Genomic DNA, 15,854 nt, shown 5'->3' on the forward strand with positions numbered 1-15,854 from the left:
ACTGGCACCTTAAGGACCTCTTTTTACAACTTGGGTCTTATTTGAACATTGTTTCTAGCAGTTAAACAGTAAAATATTATACTCATCAAGTTCATTTAGAAGTTGTGGGACACAGCTAAATTACTACAACGAGCAAGAAACACAAGCAGTCTGCCAAGCAGAGAGGCTCTAAACAAGCCCAGAAATGTGAAGATGCACCAGGAATGTGGTTGTACAATAAACCGGCATGAGGGCATGACTACATCAAGAATACGTGATGAAAGCTTGAAGCAGGAAGTCGATCTATAATGTATGTGCAAGCAAAAGACAGCCACGCAAATTTCCCCCAACGACACAGCTGTGTTCTTTTATACTTTCACCAACTGTACACATCAGTGTGTCTGTTTTGAATCCAGCTGAGGTGCAAGGTGTCCCTGAGCAGTTCATGACCTCTTGAACTCAACACGTTTGTTAGCTCTCGAGGATAGCTGAGTAACACTACCTTCTGTTCTGAGAAAACTCCACGGGGCACCTGATGAATCCTCAGACAGTTTGGGTAATCATTTCACCTTCATCTTCATTTTCTCTTCCATACACATGTAAGTTTGACTAACCTTGGAGCTCTACTCTGGCTGATCCTCTTTGTAAAGGTGCCATCATGCTCAGCTCCCTCTGAGACGGGAGGAGAGGTAAAACATTTTAAAGAGAAGAACAAAAGGCCACTGCACAGGTGTTCATTTCAACACAATTTATTTACATATTCTCCATACACCTCATATTCCATTTGAACCCTTGGCAATCTACTATTGCATCATGTCAACAGTCCTTTTCTTGTATGTCTCATCAGTGCTTTCTCTTTCATCCCACACTTGAGTGTCCAGATTTTTGTTCTAGCACACAGTCTTAACTCAGCACATCCACCTCTGTCCAATCCACCTCCACTTTCCTCTGAGTGCTCTGAGCTTCAGTCGACAGGGCCTTGGAAGATGAGTTTGATGTGGCCCTGCTCCCCTGTCAACCAGGTACCACAAAAGGGGCAGGCAGCATGGAAGGCATGGGTGCCGTGGGGTAACGGGATCTGGCTCCACCCCACCACTGTCTTTTCTGAGCATACATGGCCACAGGGGCAGAAAGCATGAGTGGGCGGCCCGGCATCCAGATACAATCCTCCCTCACAGCCCAGCCACAGCGGCACATAGGGGCCCACTCGCCGGCACATGGGGCACTCCCTCTCTCCGGTGCTGGCTGGTGCTGTGCCTCCAGGGCCGACGGGACCCTTGTCTTTGCGATAGCCCCAGTTGTGGTAGCCGTGTACGTGACCGCAATTGACGTAGACCCAGGGCTGCTTCTTGTCAACGATCTCACGCTGGGCCAAACTGGGGAAGGCCAGAGTGTTGAAACCCACGGGACACTGAGGCCGGGCGGCGTTCAGCTCCTGGCGAAGGGACTCCAGCTGTTTGAGGGTGGGGGTGTGGCGCAGTCCGGCAGGGGTCCTCCACAGCAGGGTAGCCCCACACAGATCAATCAGAGAACCATCCTGGAGGGTGTTTGACTCATTTTCAACCTTGAGAGGAGAACAGAAGATGGAAATGTATCAGGGGAAAGAGAAGAAGAGAGGGTACATCAGTTTTCATCACCGGGCTGTCAGGACAGAGGAAATGGTGATTCATTTATATACCGGTGGAGTTTGTTAAACTGGGAACACTATGCTGGTACACTGTGTATAAGGGAATCTTCTGTCCCACCAGCTGATGGCACTGTGTTCAACTAGTTATACGTCAGACAGTTGACACCCATCAATTCTAAGTGGTTTTCCTCAAAACAACAACAGCAGCAGCATGTCTGTGAATCAGTCAGTTAAGAACAGACAGTATCTTTGGACTGAAAGGGGGGAGTGACATGCAGCAAGAGCCACCAGTGAGGTTACAACTGAAGCCACAACACAAACTCAGCCCTTGTACATTTGATGCATCCTCCACCATGAGGACAACGTACAAATTCATGGCTATAACTACCTCCTACATGTCCTATAATAGAAAGACCTTTCTTTTTTAGACTGCTAAGGAAGTATTTCAGGAGCGTGTGCTGAAGTTTTGTCCTGCTGGTATCGAGGCCATCCACATGTTTATGCTAACTGTGTGGCTCAGGTCAATACAGAAAATGCCTAAACAAAGTGGCGTGAATTGAAGCCAGCAGCTATACCACCCCCTGCTGGAGATTCTGCTGGAATTTACACAAACAGAGAACAGGGACAATATTCTACAGCATTATATAGCATCTTTTAATATATTGAAAAGTTTATAGGACAGCCAGGTAATGCAGCAGCGCTTATGGTTCACTCCCTTACATTACACTGTCTTTGTAAAAGTAGTAAATATAGGACTCATTCTCCAATAAGCCCTCTTCAACTTACCAGTTTTCCCCTCTGCTGGGCAGAGCGAGTCTCCCTCAGGGCGAAGACGTTTCCACAGACTGAGATTTCCCTCCAGACACCCGGAGCTGGCTCAGACACAAATTCCCCCGCCGGGTGCATCACCAGCACCCCGTTTGTGGTCAGGCCGTCCATCAAGCCATCTGATGTCCTCCATTTGGCAGCCCGCTCCTGAAAATACCCCCCGCACACACACACACACACACACACACACACACACACACACAGAGCAGGCAGACGTAAATGTTATGGGAATGATGGGGAGGCACAGAGGGATGTGGTGGAGGTGGATGTCAGAGGTGGCTGCCTAGAGAAACAGCCAACGTTGCTTTTCTCTGCTGCTATATTTAGCGCGGTACAGAATGACTACTGTACTGACTAATGCACAGAGATGCACCCACGCCTAAGAATAAACCCATCCCTGATAGAAAGGATGTGTTATGCACACAAATTAGCTCTTGTGGAATGAAACAGCAGATTTCTGTGTAGCTTCATTTAAAAAAAAAAAAGCTTATAAAGGGCCGAGGCAGGAACAGCCTGGAGATTTCTTTAAGGCTGTTTGATTTGTAAAGCTGCACATATTGAACACAGTTAGAGAACACAGTGCAACATTTAGCACCTAAAGAGCCAGAGTGTGAATAGTAGACTCCTTACTCCGACTTATTAGATGCTTACAAATTCAAAATGAATGCTAATGTTGTTTCGTGTTTTCTAACGTTGCTGCGTTCTTTATCATGTCCCTGCAATGATCGTGCATTTGGTATTAAATGTGTTTCAATATATCAAATCTTTCCTTAAAGTCCATGTAAAGAAAGAATAAATGTGTGTTCTGAGTTTGTCAGACCAAAAAAAGTGTTATTAACCATCCAGCCAAATTTGAATGATTAAAAATATCAACAAGTTTATGAAATTAGAAGTGAAAATCAGGTAAAAATGAATTATCAGCTCCAGGACTGTGGGGGCGTGTCCACTGAATGTGCTCCCACTAACGGGAGCAGTCAAGCAGCCATTTTGAAGCGACTGAAACGTGTCAGATGAGTTCAGAAAATGACATGACGAACTTTGAAACACTCTGAGCGAGATGAATTCATCTCTATCTCTCTGCTAGGGGTGCAGGGGTATGCTCAGGGTGACCTCAGCGTGTCATCGAGCCACCCTTTAATCCTGAACTGAAAACTGGTGAAAAACTGTTTGAACCTTTGAGGGTGTGTACGAACATTTATTCAATCAAATATGATTTAGAGCCACAAGCTAACCCTCACTTATCTTATGAAGCCAATATTTAAACCAAACATGACTGTTAGCTTCTGGGTCAGAGCAATATTGTGGGTCAGAGGTGTGTGTTTGGATATTGGCAAAGCTTTGTTTAGCTTTGGTTATCTAAATCATTATTTTCTGTCTCTCGACCTATGCCTGCTGATCCAAAAAATGAGGGATATGGAGACGTGGTTGGACAGTCAACAACAGTCCTGTACAGCTCCAAATCACTGCAGTTCTCCAGAAAAAATGATGACCCACTGCATATTCAATTTTACAAGGAAACACAGTGTGGGCTTTGGAACATTTTTGACTTTGGTGGCCCCTCGTGAAGTTTTAGAAAGCATCCAAACAAATCGTGGGCTCAGAGATTAAAGTCACGTTGTGCAGTTTTAATAAAGATGACTAAAGACTTCAGTGCTTCAAATCCACAAGTTCCGACATGGTGTGACGGTCGGACTGCATCTGTTTCAGAGGGTTAAGAAATGTCTCAACTATTGGAAAGGAGGTTTCAAGAAGTTACATGAGGTGTGCTTCAAACAAAGTTTTTGTAAGTGAGGCCTTTACAAAGACAGTCAACAATGCCTTCCATTACGCTAATCTTGAACACAAATGCTGCATCTTTCTGCGTCTCATTGAATATCACATCACTTCCCGTGAATCTGTTGTGCGTGGTATGCGATTTGAATCCCACCAGTATCAATGAAAATGACTATAAATATATTAATGAAAGTAGTGAAGTCATGCTGACATGCTCTGATAGAATGAAAATTTTAAAGATTATTACATTAGTTTTCCCATAAACATAGTCATGCATTATTTATGAATAGCACAATAACAGTCCTATCTGCTCCACATCCATCATACAGTTCAGAGGTGAACCGCAGAGCCTGACTTTTAATAAAAAGACAATATTTGTTCCATATATCAGTGTGTTCATACCCCCATTGGCTGGGGAGTTATACAAGCCTCAGTCGTGATATGTGTGCATGTGTGTGTGTTGAGGACTGGTTGCTGACATTATCTTTCTGACTGCTGGCCTAGTTGTTGGGGGTCCTGATGAATCTTGCATAGGATGAAATCATGCTGTCATGAGTAAGGGCTATTATTGGTTTGCATGGCTTTATGTACCTGTAGTTGCTGTTCTGTAGGTAGGTAAGGCTCCAGAAAGGAGACATGTTATCATATGTGTATTATTAACATTTTTCAAAGGAACCTTGTGTAATTTTTTTTCAGTAAACACATTTTAACTCCTGTTGATGCTACACTGACCTGTGATCAGATGAACGGTGTCTCTGTCATTCGTACGTCTGTTCTCACACTATGTAACTTTGGCCTCCGGGTCGGGAGAAGTACGTAACGCTTTACGGCACTAAGTCACACAGCAGAAACTGGATCATATTTTATGGAGGAAATGTTTTCTGGTTTTCCCTCTGATGTCCTCAGCTGCTCGACCTCAACTCTCTGTGATTTACAGTTTATGATGTTTATGATGGACAGTGAAGTAAACTGCTGACAGCTGTAGCTGCTGTTAGATAGTGTTAGCTCAGTTTGTTAGCTGCTGTTAGCTGATATTAGTGTTAGCTGCTGTTAGCTGATATTGATATAGTTAGCTGATATTAGCTGCTGTTAGCCAATGTTAGCTCAGTTTGTCAGGTGTTTTGGACCACTGGGCACGTGGGCAATGTAACCAGGCTCAGCAGCCTCTATGGACATGATGGCAGAGGCAAAGAAACCGAAAAGGGCCGATGTGTTGCACTTGTCTAATGTTTTAGCAAAGTTGTCGAATCGCTAGTTTTTGATCATAAGTAATGTAATCAGAACAAATACTCGAGTACAGCTGAACATATTTACCACAGAGGTATTACACTCCCAACAAATACTAATTTATACACTAATGTTGCTTTAAATATCATAAATAAAGTCAATAGCTGTATATTGAGACACACTCACTCGTTTGTTTATCACATATAGTGTTTTGCGATATTGCATGCTATAATATGTAACATGTCCACTGACTAATTATGAAACCAGACTCATCTCTCTATTAGCTTTAGACACTAACATACGATCACAGCCAAGCACTTTAATAACACACATGACTAACACCACCAGCAAGTCCCTGCCACTCACCCACACACACACACACACACACACACACACCCACACACACTCACACGGACAACCCTGCTCCTTCCTCTCTCATGCTTCCTCAGGCCAGGTCACATACACTGACACCCATTCTAACAGCTATGATGTCACCCGTGGGTGGCGCAGCCCTGTCCCAGCTGTTGCTCTCACCATGGTTGCCACAGTTACCAGTCCCCTGTGTAGTTTACCAGGAGAAGCTAGGTCACTCACCCCCAGGAAGATATTCTTGGAGGAGTCGAAGCCGGCAGCATAGATACGGGCCGTGTAGGGAGCGCTGCGTTCACACATGATGCGGCAGGCGTAGCGGGAAATGGTGCTCTGGGCTGACTGGCCTCCGCCACCGCCACCTTCCCCTGCTGCGCCACCGCCCTGACCGCTACCACTACCCGCCGTGTCCGTCACCACAAAGTCGATCATGCTCTCTGTGGACCGGCCAATCTGAGAGAACCAAGAGAGAGGGATCAACATCATGAAACAATGAACAATCCTTAAGTGTTTGTGCTGAAGATGTGAGACGTTTCTCACATCTATCCAGTGATGTAATTTCAGTAGATTTTATTTTATCTGTTTAGGTTTCCAGATATGTGTCTTTGAGATTTTCACTAATGACTTCATATGATGTTTTTGGGTACTTATTATTTCACTGGGTAAAAATGGGCAGGACTACCAAGATGGCGGCAGTCAGAGCCACCACACTCTGTTCTAAGAATAACGTGAAATGAAAGATGTTGGCCTGTTGGAGATCTATGCTTGGCTAGTTTTCCTTAAACCAGCAACAGACTGAACGTACTACTGAAATGAACAAAGGACAATCATTTTCCAATATTAAATTATGAGCAACACATTATGAATTCAGTTGTATGTAGGTGGAGGCAGATATATCCATATGGACACCAAGACTGTTTGCCTGGTTACAATTGGAGGAGTGTCATGTGGGTGAATTGACCCTTTAAACACACATTAAGCAGGCAGACGTGCAGCCCTGTTGATCGTGTCTGCTGGAGTCGAGGCTTTGTATGGATCTCATTGATGATGAGAGAAGGTGGTTGGAAAAATACTGCGAGCCGCAGAGAACAGACAGGTCTGACTCATCTTCTCTTTTATATTTTATCTCCTCAGTGTTTTGTCTTCCCTCTTTCTGGTTGATACTTTTGTTCTTTCCTGCACTGAACCTCTTTGTTCCTTCTCTCTGTTTCTGTTTCTGGGGGTGGCTGTGGCTCAGAGGCACAGTGGGTCATCCACTAATCTGAAGATCAGCAGTTCGATCCCCTCCAGTCTGCGTGTCAAAGTGATTTTCTTGGGCAAGATACTGATACTGATACCGAAGTTGCTCCTGAAGGCTGTGCCATCGGTGTGTGAATGTGTATGAATGGTTAGCTCCTCAAACTGATGAGCAGTTGGCACCTTGCATGGCAGTAATGCCATCAGTGTATGAATGTGTGTGAATGGGTGAATGAGATATTGTAAAGTCGAGAAGTCTGGCAAACCTGCTCACTCACTCAGATGTGTGTATTACTATATTTTCTTCTCTGACTCTACAGGGTTGACAGCTTTAATTACTGTTTTCACTAAATATTATAATCTGAAAGACACCTTAAAGGAATAGTTCACCATTTTGGCAATATATGCTTATCTGCTTTCTTCATGAAGAGTGAGATGAGCCAGTGTGTTCAGTACCCAATCTGTGGGCAATGACCAATGTTTCTGGGCTTCCGGTGTAACCAATAGATGTATGGAAAAAGCATAATGGATATCCGGGCCAAGACTTCCTCTGCAGTCCAATTAGCAACTTGATACGTGACAATGATGGGATAGACACATTTCCTCTAATCTCTAGAGACAGATATCTGCATATGAATCAGATCACTTTAAAAAGCAAATAAAAAACTAAACCAGGCACTAAATTCTGGGTTCAGAAACTGCAGAACCAAGAAGCTTCTGCATTCATGTGCAGGTATCTGTTTTAAGAGATTAGCCAAGCTTACACCCTAAAAGTCACTGATAATAATGATGTCTCATTTCATTTGTACACACTAAAGTAAAAGGTTTTGGAGTTACATGCCCTCTAAAAGCAGCATGTATTTGCATGAAGTAGCTATGAAATCTACAAAAAAAAAAAAAAAAAGCACCAAGCACTTGGTGACAGCAGCAAGGAAAACAGGAAAAAGATCCGATCTTCTGATTAGTGACGACCCGTTGTACCTCGGCCACAGCCACCCCAAAATTAAGGTAACTGTCGTGATTCAACATTTTCTGGTTTGACTGTGGTTCAGGTTTGGTTCAGTGTATGTTCATGAATGCCACATAAAGATAATGTGATGAATATCTATAGATAAAACCAAACAGCTGACATGTTACAATTACTCTATAAACTACATGTAGGTGGACTAGAAGTGTTACTAGAGTTGCAAAATCCATACATTTTCAAAGTTAGAAACTTTCCATGGGAATTAACGGGAATTTATGCCAAATACCAGAAATCTATGGGAATAAACAGGAATAAACAGGAATTTACAAAACTGAAGGTTGGCCCTGAACAGGGAACTTGAGCATCAATCAACTCGTTGTCTCAATCAACTTAATTATATAAGAATAGATAATAAAAAATAAAGTTATTATTAGTATTTCTAATATAACAGCTTAACTGTGGAGTGCTGTAATTTGGTACTTTTTGACAACCTTTTTTACATTTTTGCAGTCAACATGCCTTGTTTGTGACTTCAAGTTTTCTTTTACCTGCTGTAGGTCACGCAGCTAAAATGTTAAATTGGCATGAACATGTACACGTGCCTGTGTGTGTGTGTGTGTGTGGGCAGACACTGACCTGAAACATGTCTGTGTTGGTGTCATGGGTGTACTCCACAATGACAGAGTGGCTCCGTGACAGTGTGTAGGAGATGCTGTGCTGGCTTTTGTTGCTGAGTGCCTGCCAATGGAAAAGACATTATCCAGGTCACATGACAAGGCGAGCTGAAGGTCTGTCCTCCAGGAAAATCTACCCAGAGGACATTTCCTGTTCTGGAGGAACAATACAGCTCTAATCGAAAATGATGACAGTGTCAATTTATCAGCTGAAATGTTGATGTATATATATATATAAACATACATACAATACAATCTTTAAGATATACTTTGCAGAGAGACCTCTGTGAACCAGAGTAGTATTCAAATGTGCAAAAATGTTAGCAGTGCTGTGAGGTTGTAGTGCAGCAGGGCATTGCATGCTACATGCAGATAAATATTTACCATCATAATTTAGCGTGTTAGAATGCTAACTTTTGCTAATTAGCATGACCATGACTGTCTGGAGCAAATTTCAAGGTAATCCATCCAAAAGTTGTTGAGACAGTTCCCTCCAAATGATGAGGGTACAGCCAGGCAAAAAAACAGAGGATAGGTAAGTAGGATTCATCGTCTGAGGACCATGAATGTCTGCATTGTTTTCTTCAATTTCCTTCAGATTTCATATTGATGTCTTGGTGTTACAGAAGAAACTGTCACTTCCCTAACAGACGTCTGAGAACACACAATCTGGTCCCTTTCTACGTAGGTCAGAGAAAACACCTGACAGCCTTCAGTTTGAATGACAACCCAACCTGTAATGATCACTGTTGTAATTTCTCACCTTTGACACCAGAGGGGTTGAAACATTGTGGATAACATCAGGTTTGACCCCGTTGGCTTTAGGTCTCTTATAGAGGGCCAGGCGACTTCTTCTGCGACCCTTGTCCCCATTGGCCAGTGACCCATTATGTCTGTGAAACACAAGAAGAAAATTCATTGTGATAAGAACTGACTTACATTGATAATAAATCAATTTTGTGTTTCCTGATGTTTTCTCTTTTGAACAAAAATACTTTTTTCACTCACTGATTCATTTCAAATGTTGCTACTGAGCCATCTGAGTTTTAAGATGATTAGGTCATCATGAACTAGTTTAGGTCAGGTCGCTGTTATAAACCAAACTGTGTCCAAAACTGAAAATCAGATTCATCCACTAATCAGATGATTGGCGGTTTGATTCCCGGTTTGGTCCCCTCCAGTCTGCATGTTGAAGTGTCCTTGGGCAAGATACTGAACACCAAATTGCTCCAGAAGGCCATCGGTGTATGAATAGTGGTCAGAAGACTAGAAAGGCGCTATATAAGTACAGCCCATTTACCATTTATTGATGATTCATCAGTGTCTTAGTTTTATCTTATCTTATATTATGTAAAGATTCATTACAAAACAAATGACAATCAAGTCAAATTATGTCATGACAAAAAGAAAAATATAATGTCACGTGTGTCATGAGGCATGACAAAGAATAACACTTAAAATTGAAATAACCTATTCTACTTCTATAGTAGTCCTGGTCCTGGTCATTCCATTCAAAATAAAAATCACACCTGTTTATAAAAACCATAATAGAGGTTCAAATGTTAACCCTCACACATTGAAACAAACAAATGTAGAACAATGAATATCTTTCAATTTCTACTGAATGTTGACTGTGCTTAGTATTATATCTGTGCTGGTCTCTAGTTTGTTCAAACAAACTAGAGACCATCGCAGTCTTGTGCATGGCCATTTAGGAATTTATACATGACTGGCAGCAAGGTACTGAAACATGTTAACAGTTAATTAATTTAATTTAATTTAATTTAATTTAAAATGGCCATCAGGACATGGAATGTCACCTCACTGCTAAACCTGCTGCCACCTGTGACCCAAGACCTGGATAAGAGGAAGGAAATCGACAGCTGGATAGATACACTGTTGCCCATGAAGTTGGAATACAATATTTGTACCTCTTCTCATGAAATGATTGTGACAATGTGATTTATTTTTGATAGATAAAGTGTATCTTCTTTATTGATAAGTCTCTTCCAAACATATCACAGTGAAAATAAAACCAAAATTAACCTGATGTGTATAAACAGGAATAAAAAGACTAGGGTTACCAAGGGGTAGAACCTTTTCAGTAAATTTCCATGGGAAGTTAAGATGGAATTATGGAAATTTGGTATTAATGGGAATTAATTGGAAATTGGAGGTAATTTAGTAATTGGCGGTAAGCTAGCATCATGATAAGATAGCCTCATAAATGGTCATTGAAACGATGCAAGCTATAATTATTTAGCATCCAACTTATCAGCTAGCTATCTACTGTATGAATACATTTTCATGTTGTCCATGGGCTCAAATGTGTGGCTTCAAGAGTCTTGTGCTCTGGGCTCAAAAGTGTGGTCCAACCTTCAATTTTGTAAATTCCCGGTTTATTCCTGTTTACTCCTATAAATTCCCATAGGTTCCCAACTTTAAAATTCCCAGAATTTTGCAACTATATTAAAGACACATTTTAAAGGTAGAATAGTCATTGTATATAAATAGATCACAATCAATTGCAAATGTCATTTACATTGATAAGAAAGGAGAAGGGTTCCAAGATTGATCTCTGTGGAACACCACCTATTTCTGAATTATGATAATGTGCCATTAGTATCTACACACTAAATATATGCTGACTTCTTACTTAGCCAAGATTCAAACCAAGTAACTATTAGATTATTAAATCCAATAGCCTGTAATATATTGCATAAAACTGCTGATTTACTGAATGTAATGCTTTCTGAAGGTTGATTAGGACCATGTCTATATATAACCAATTGTCTAAATCCGAGTGGATCTGTGGATTATACTTTCCAAAACCCAGATTAATACATATAATAAATATAATATCCTTGGATTTATTTCTGGGTGAGTATTGCCAGCCAAGATTATTCCATATTAAACTGCACGTATAACGACCCACACTCTCCCCAGTCATGTTCATCTGGCTAAATTGAAGCCATAATTGGATGGATGTTGTAAAATAATGGTGGCAGGTTTCCTGGTTTAAATGTTTAAATTTACCACTGTGGTTTAGTGTGTGTGAATGGCATCCCTGTAACAGAAGAACTCTGAAGCTGAACTGTTACATGTACCTAAAGCGTATAGGTGGAGAATATTAATAGTCTTCTAAGAAGCTTGGAGAACCCACTCTACGTCTAAATTTGAAGACAGCAGTTGATTTAGCACACAGTGGTACATATGAGCTTTTTCTTACAGTCAAATCTGAGTCATTCACTCTGCATGTTAAGCTATTGTTAACTAATGTTAAATTACAGCAGTGCAGGTTGACACTACCCTATTACTTATTATCAACTGTACAGAACTGGTTTAAGTTGAGGATTCTTGTTCCATACTCTTCTTCATAATATTTCCCATTTGGATTCATTTTTTTTTGCATTTTACCTCCACTTCCTCTCGCCCTGTCATTTTAGCTCTGATTATGGATCTGTGCATGCTGTATGTGTATGAATGTGAGTACATAGCAGGCTGATGCTGAAACAAAATATTACAGGAAATGCAAAACTTATTTCAATCATTTCATTTTTAAAAATTATATCAGAGATTCTCCCACGACCCACTAGAGGGACGTTTGTGTACTGACAATGTTACAAAGTACCATATTATGATGCAGTAGCTTAGGATGGTAATTTTATACAAATCAAAATATATCAAACAAATGCCCACCAATAACTCATAAGCTCATTAATGTTGTATGTCATTTGGTCTTGTTAGATTAAACTTGACATATATGTTGAAGATGTCACAAATAAAAAACGAAACTTTTAAATTAATAGTTTGACATTTTTGGAAGTTAAAAACATTTTGTTCCAAGAGATAAATAAAAATATGGACACTACTCTCATATCTGAACTGGCCAATCTGATGTCTCATAACCTGGCATGAATGGAAACTGTGATCTACTCTTTCACAGAAGTGCATGTTCATGCCTTTCTCTCCCTCATCTGCATGTTCAGCCATTACTTTGCAAAATCAGACTACAGAGTTTGCTTTGTTCACTGGCAAAACAAAACAGGTATTTGCGTGAAATGAGAGTGATGCAGTTGAGACCTGGAAATACCCCTCAGGTATTTGCCTCAGCCTTTAATCAGTGAGAAACTAAATATGATACTCTGTCTGTTTAAGAAGATATACTTCATTAATCCCACAATGAGGAAATTGTTTTTACACTCTATTTTTATATGTTACATGCATTTTAACCCAGAGGTTAAAACCCAGACACACACATGCAGTACAAGGGCTCATAGACATGCAGTTGGAGAGAGATGGGCAGCCCCCCCTGAGAAGCGCCCAGCGAGCAATTTTGGGGGGGGGGGGTTGGTGCCTTGCTCAAGGGCACCTCAGCAGTGCCCAGGAGGTGAACTGGCACCCCTCCCGCTACCAGTCCACCTTCCATATTTTGGTCCATGCGGGACTTGAACCGGCCACCCTCTGGTTCCCAAGCCATGTCCCAATGGACTGAGCCACTGCCGCCGCCGCCGTTCAAATTAAACCTCACTTCTCTTGTTCAGTTCTCTATGAATATTTTCCATTACTATCATGTAGCAAAAATTGAACTACTCTATGGCACACTGATGAGGGCACAACAGTCTATACATGTTACTGGTTGTGGACAAACCCCTTGGGTCATCAGTAATCAATGGTCATGGCAGGTAAATTGAAAGTATTATACTGTACATCTGTTCATTGTATGATTTTGCTGCTCAAACTTTGCCTGCTGATGCTTCCTGTAGGTTACGTTTGAACATTATCCAACCCGATCAGACTGAATCTAACTCAGACGTTGGGTTTTGGATTCTAAGAACCAAGGGGACACGTGAGGACCTCCATTTACAGCAGGAGATTACAAGCTCTTGTGCATCTAGTTCTTCTTCTTGAATTTAAAACCCACACTGACACTGAAGGTCAGTGCACTAAAACACAATTCTTTAAAAAAAAAAGACACTCACTGCAAAAGGAATTTAAGAACACAGATCTGAAACCCACAGCAATACAACAGAACCCTACCATACCTAATCAGACTGAATATAATTTGGATGGAGTGGGGTCCTGCGTCAGGTCTCAAGGACAAGGAACTGAGTGGACCAGTGAAGACCAACAGGTCACACAGGCTCATACTCAACCACAGACAGACATATAAATGAACATCAGCAGAGATGGCACTTCAGTATCTCACCCTAAGACGATGAGCTCGCCGTACTTGACGGGCTCCTTGTCCTCAGGGAAGACTCCGTCGTGGGGTTGTGAGCTTGAGCCCAGAGGAGGTGAGGGCTGGCTCTTGTTGCAGGATGGGCGCAGCTCCAGAGATGGGGGGGGACACAGCGCCTCTGAGCTACCCTCCAAAACCATGCCCACCGGCCACAACTGGGGCTCGCTGCTGGGGAGGGTAGGATAGGGATTCAGAGAAAGAGAGGGTCTTGTGTTACTGATGGAGAAAGTCATTTTAAATGCGACAGAATATGCAATAAAAACTGGATGATGCATGAGGAAGTACACCAAGTTTTGTTGTGTTGTGTCCAAATTAGATGACCACAGCACTAACACTGAGCAACCATTATACTTTATGCTAACATGTAGCATCCAAAAACAGCCTACGATATCAACATTTTCAAGTTTTCCTGAACTTATACTTCACTTCATAAGATACAGAGATGAGAGAAAAAAGATGTGTCACAAATTCACTCGACATATGGATGTTGATGGCTAGCTACAAGAGACATCTATGCAGCTGGTACAGGCTGCAGGAAAAGTCGAGGTTATGCTATCAGTTATTTCCTGACTGAATTATATCTGACCGAAACGTACAATAAATGTGATCAAAGTTTTTATTAGTGCAGCTCAGACAGTTTTTGTATATAGAATACACATCACAATCACTGAGATTGTAAAGTTTCGATTACGATTTCAATTTCGATCAGTACTAGGGTACTAGGGCAAAATTCTGGGAATTTTTAAAGTTGGAAACTTTCCATGGGAACTAATGGGAATTTATGGGAATAAACGTGAATAAGCTGGCAATTTTACAAAATTGAAGGTTGGTCCTGAACAGTGAACTTAAATATAGTTAGAGAAAATATATTGAAGACACACATTTGAGCTTGTGGAGTACATAATATTGTTCAATAAAATTAAAACTTGATAAAGTTCTACTTACAAATAAATCTGACAAAACAAAATGTTTAGATTTATGTTTGGACATGATACAGTTTGTTTAAATTATCCCCAATTTACAGTTAATTCCCATAAATTTCCATAATTCCCATGGAGTTTCCCAGAATTCCCAAACTTAACTTCCCATGGAAAGTTTCTCATAACTTTGCAACCCTAATCAGCACCATCATTTATATATTATATAAATATTTTACAGCCATAGACTGTGGACATATTAGGTCATAATGACATCACCCACATGTTTCATCAGACACTTATGAAGCCTTGTGTTTGCTACTAACTTGTATCTTTATTATTTGAGCGATCTGCCAAACAATGAATGTGATGTCCTTACGAGGCATCAGGCTGTTGTTTACTATCTGCTAGTCTTATCTGTCAGGCAGTACTCCATGCTGACGTGCACTGCCAGTTAACACTGGAATGTTTATTGGCTGAAAGTCTCCTCTGTCTGTTAGTCTTCCTGAAAAAGACACAATACAGCTGCTATCTTTTAAAACATCCAAACCGTACAGCGCTACACATTCACCCGTTAGCAGCTTAGAAGCCTGCTAACAGCATCGATTCAACCCTCAATTTTATTTGGCAGTTGAGTGCACAGAGGTTGCAATGATGGAGGTAACTGTCCCAAAGGTGTGCTTTGGATCAAATGTGGCCATGCTGATATGTTGTCAATAGACAGCCACTCATTAAAGCCCTTTACCTGTGCATCCATGATAAACCCCACACAAGAGCCAACAAATCTAATTGAGGAGTAATTGGCTGAATGTGTGTTATCACAGCAGCAGAAGATGGGCGATCAGCTTCAGTCTCAGTGACGTTGGCTCTTGTGGTAATTGTCATCCTCTCTGTGACTCAAGTGCTTTGTATTCGCTGACCTACAGCCTTCAGAGAACAGCCGGCCCATCCTAATAGGACTGGATGGGGACACGTGGTCCAGATTTTTTCCACAAAGGCTGGAAATCTGATATAT

The 15,854-nt window shown here is 41.4% G+C and overlaps 1 protein-coding gene across 7 annotated transcripts in view; it reads right to left on the bottom strand.

Moving 5' to 3' along the window:
- Positions 1-712: 712 nt before the first annotated feature.
- The window catches only part of peli3 (pellino E3 ubiquitin protein ligase family member 3), a 32,656-nt gene continuing 17,514 nt past the window's right edge, over positions 713-15,854 (bottom strand). For 5 of the 7 annotated variants that reach the window (XM_027283885.1, XM_019273522.2, XM_019273525.2 and 2 more), the window contains exons 2-7: positions 13,890-14,090; positions 9,444-9,573; positions 8,643-8,744; positions 6,029-6,256; positions 2,393-2,581; positions 713-1,543 (exon numbers count right to left, since the gene is read on the bottom strand). In XM_027283885.1, the coding sequence (XP_027139686.1) occupies positions 944-1,543; positions 2,393-2,581; positions 6,029-6,256; positions 8,643-8,744; positions 9,444-9,573; positions 13,890-14,090 (1,450 nt within the window). In that variant the 3' untranslated portion in view covers positions 713-943. The remainder of the gene's footprint in view (positions 1,544-2,392; positions 2,582-6,028; positions 6,257-8,642; positions 8,745-9,443; positions 9,574-13,889; positions 14,091-15,854) is intronic. The other 2 variants (XM_027283886.1, XM_010751786.3) reach the window with 1 other exon arrangement.

Source organism: Larimichthys crocea, chromosome XI (assembly GCF_000972845.2).
Source record: "Larimichthys crocea isolate SSNF chromosome XI, L_crocea_2.0, whole genome shotgun sequence".
In the NCBI taxonomy this organism is placed as follows: Eukaryota; Metazoa; Chordata; class Actinopteri; family Sciaenidae; genus Larimichthys; species Larimichthys crocea.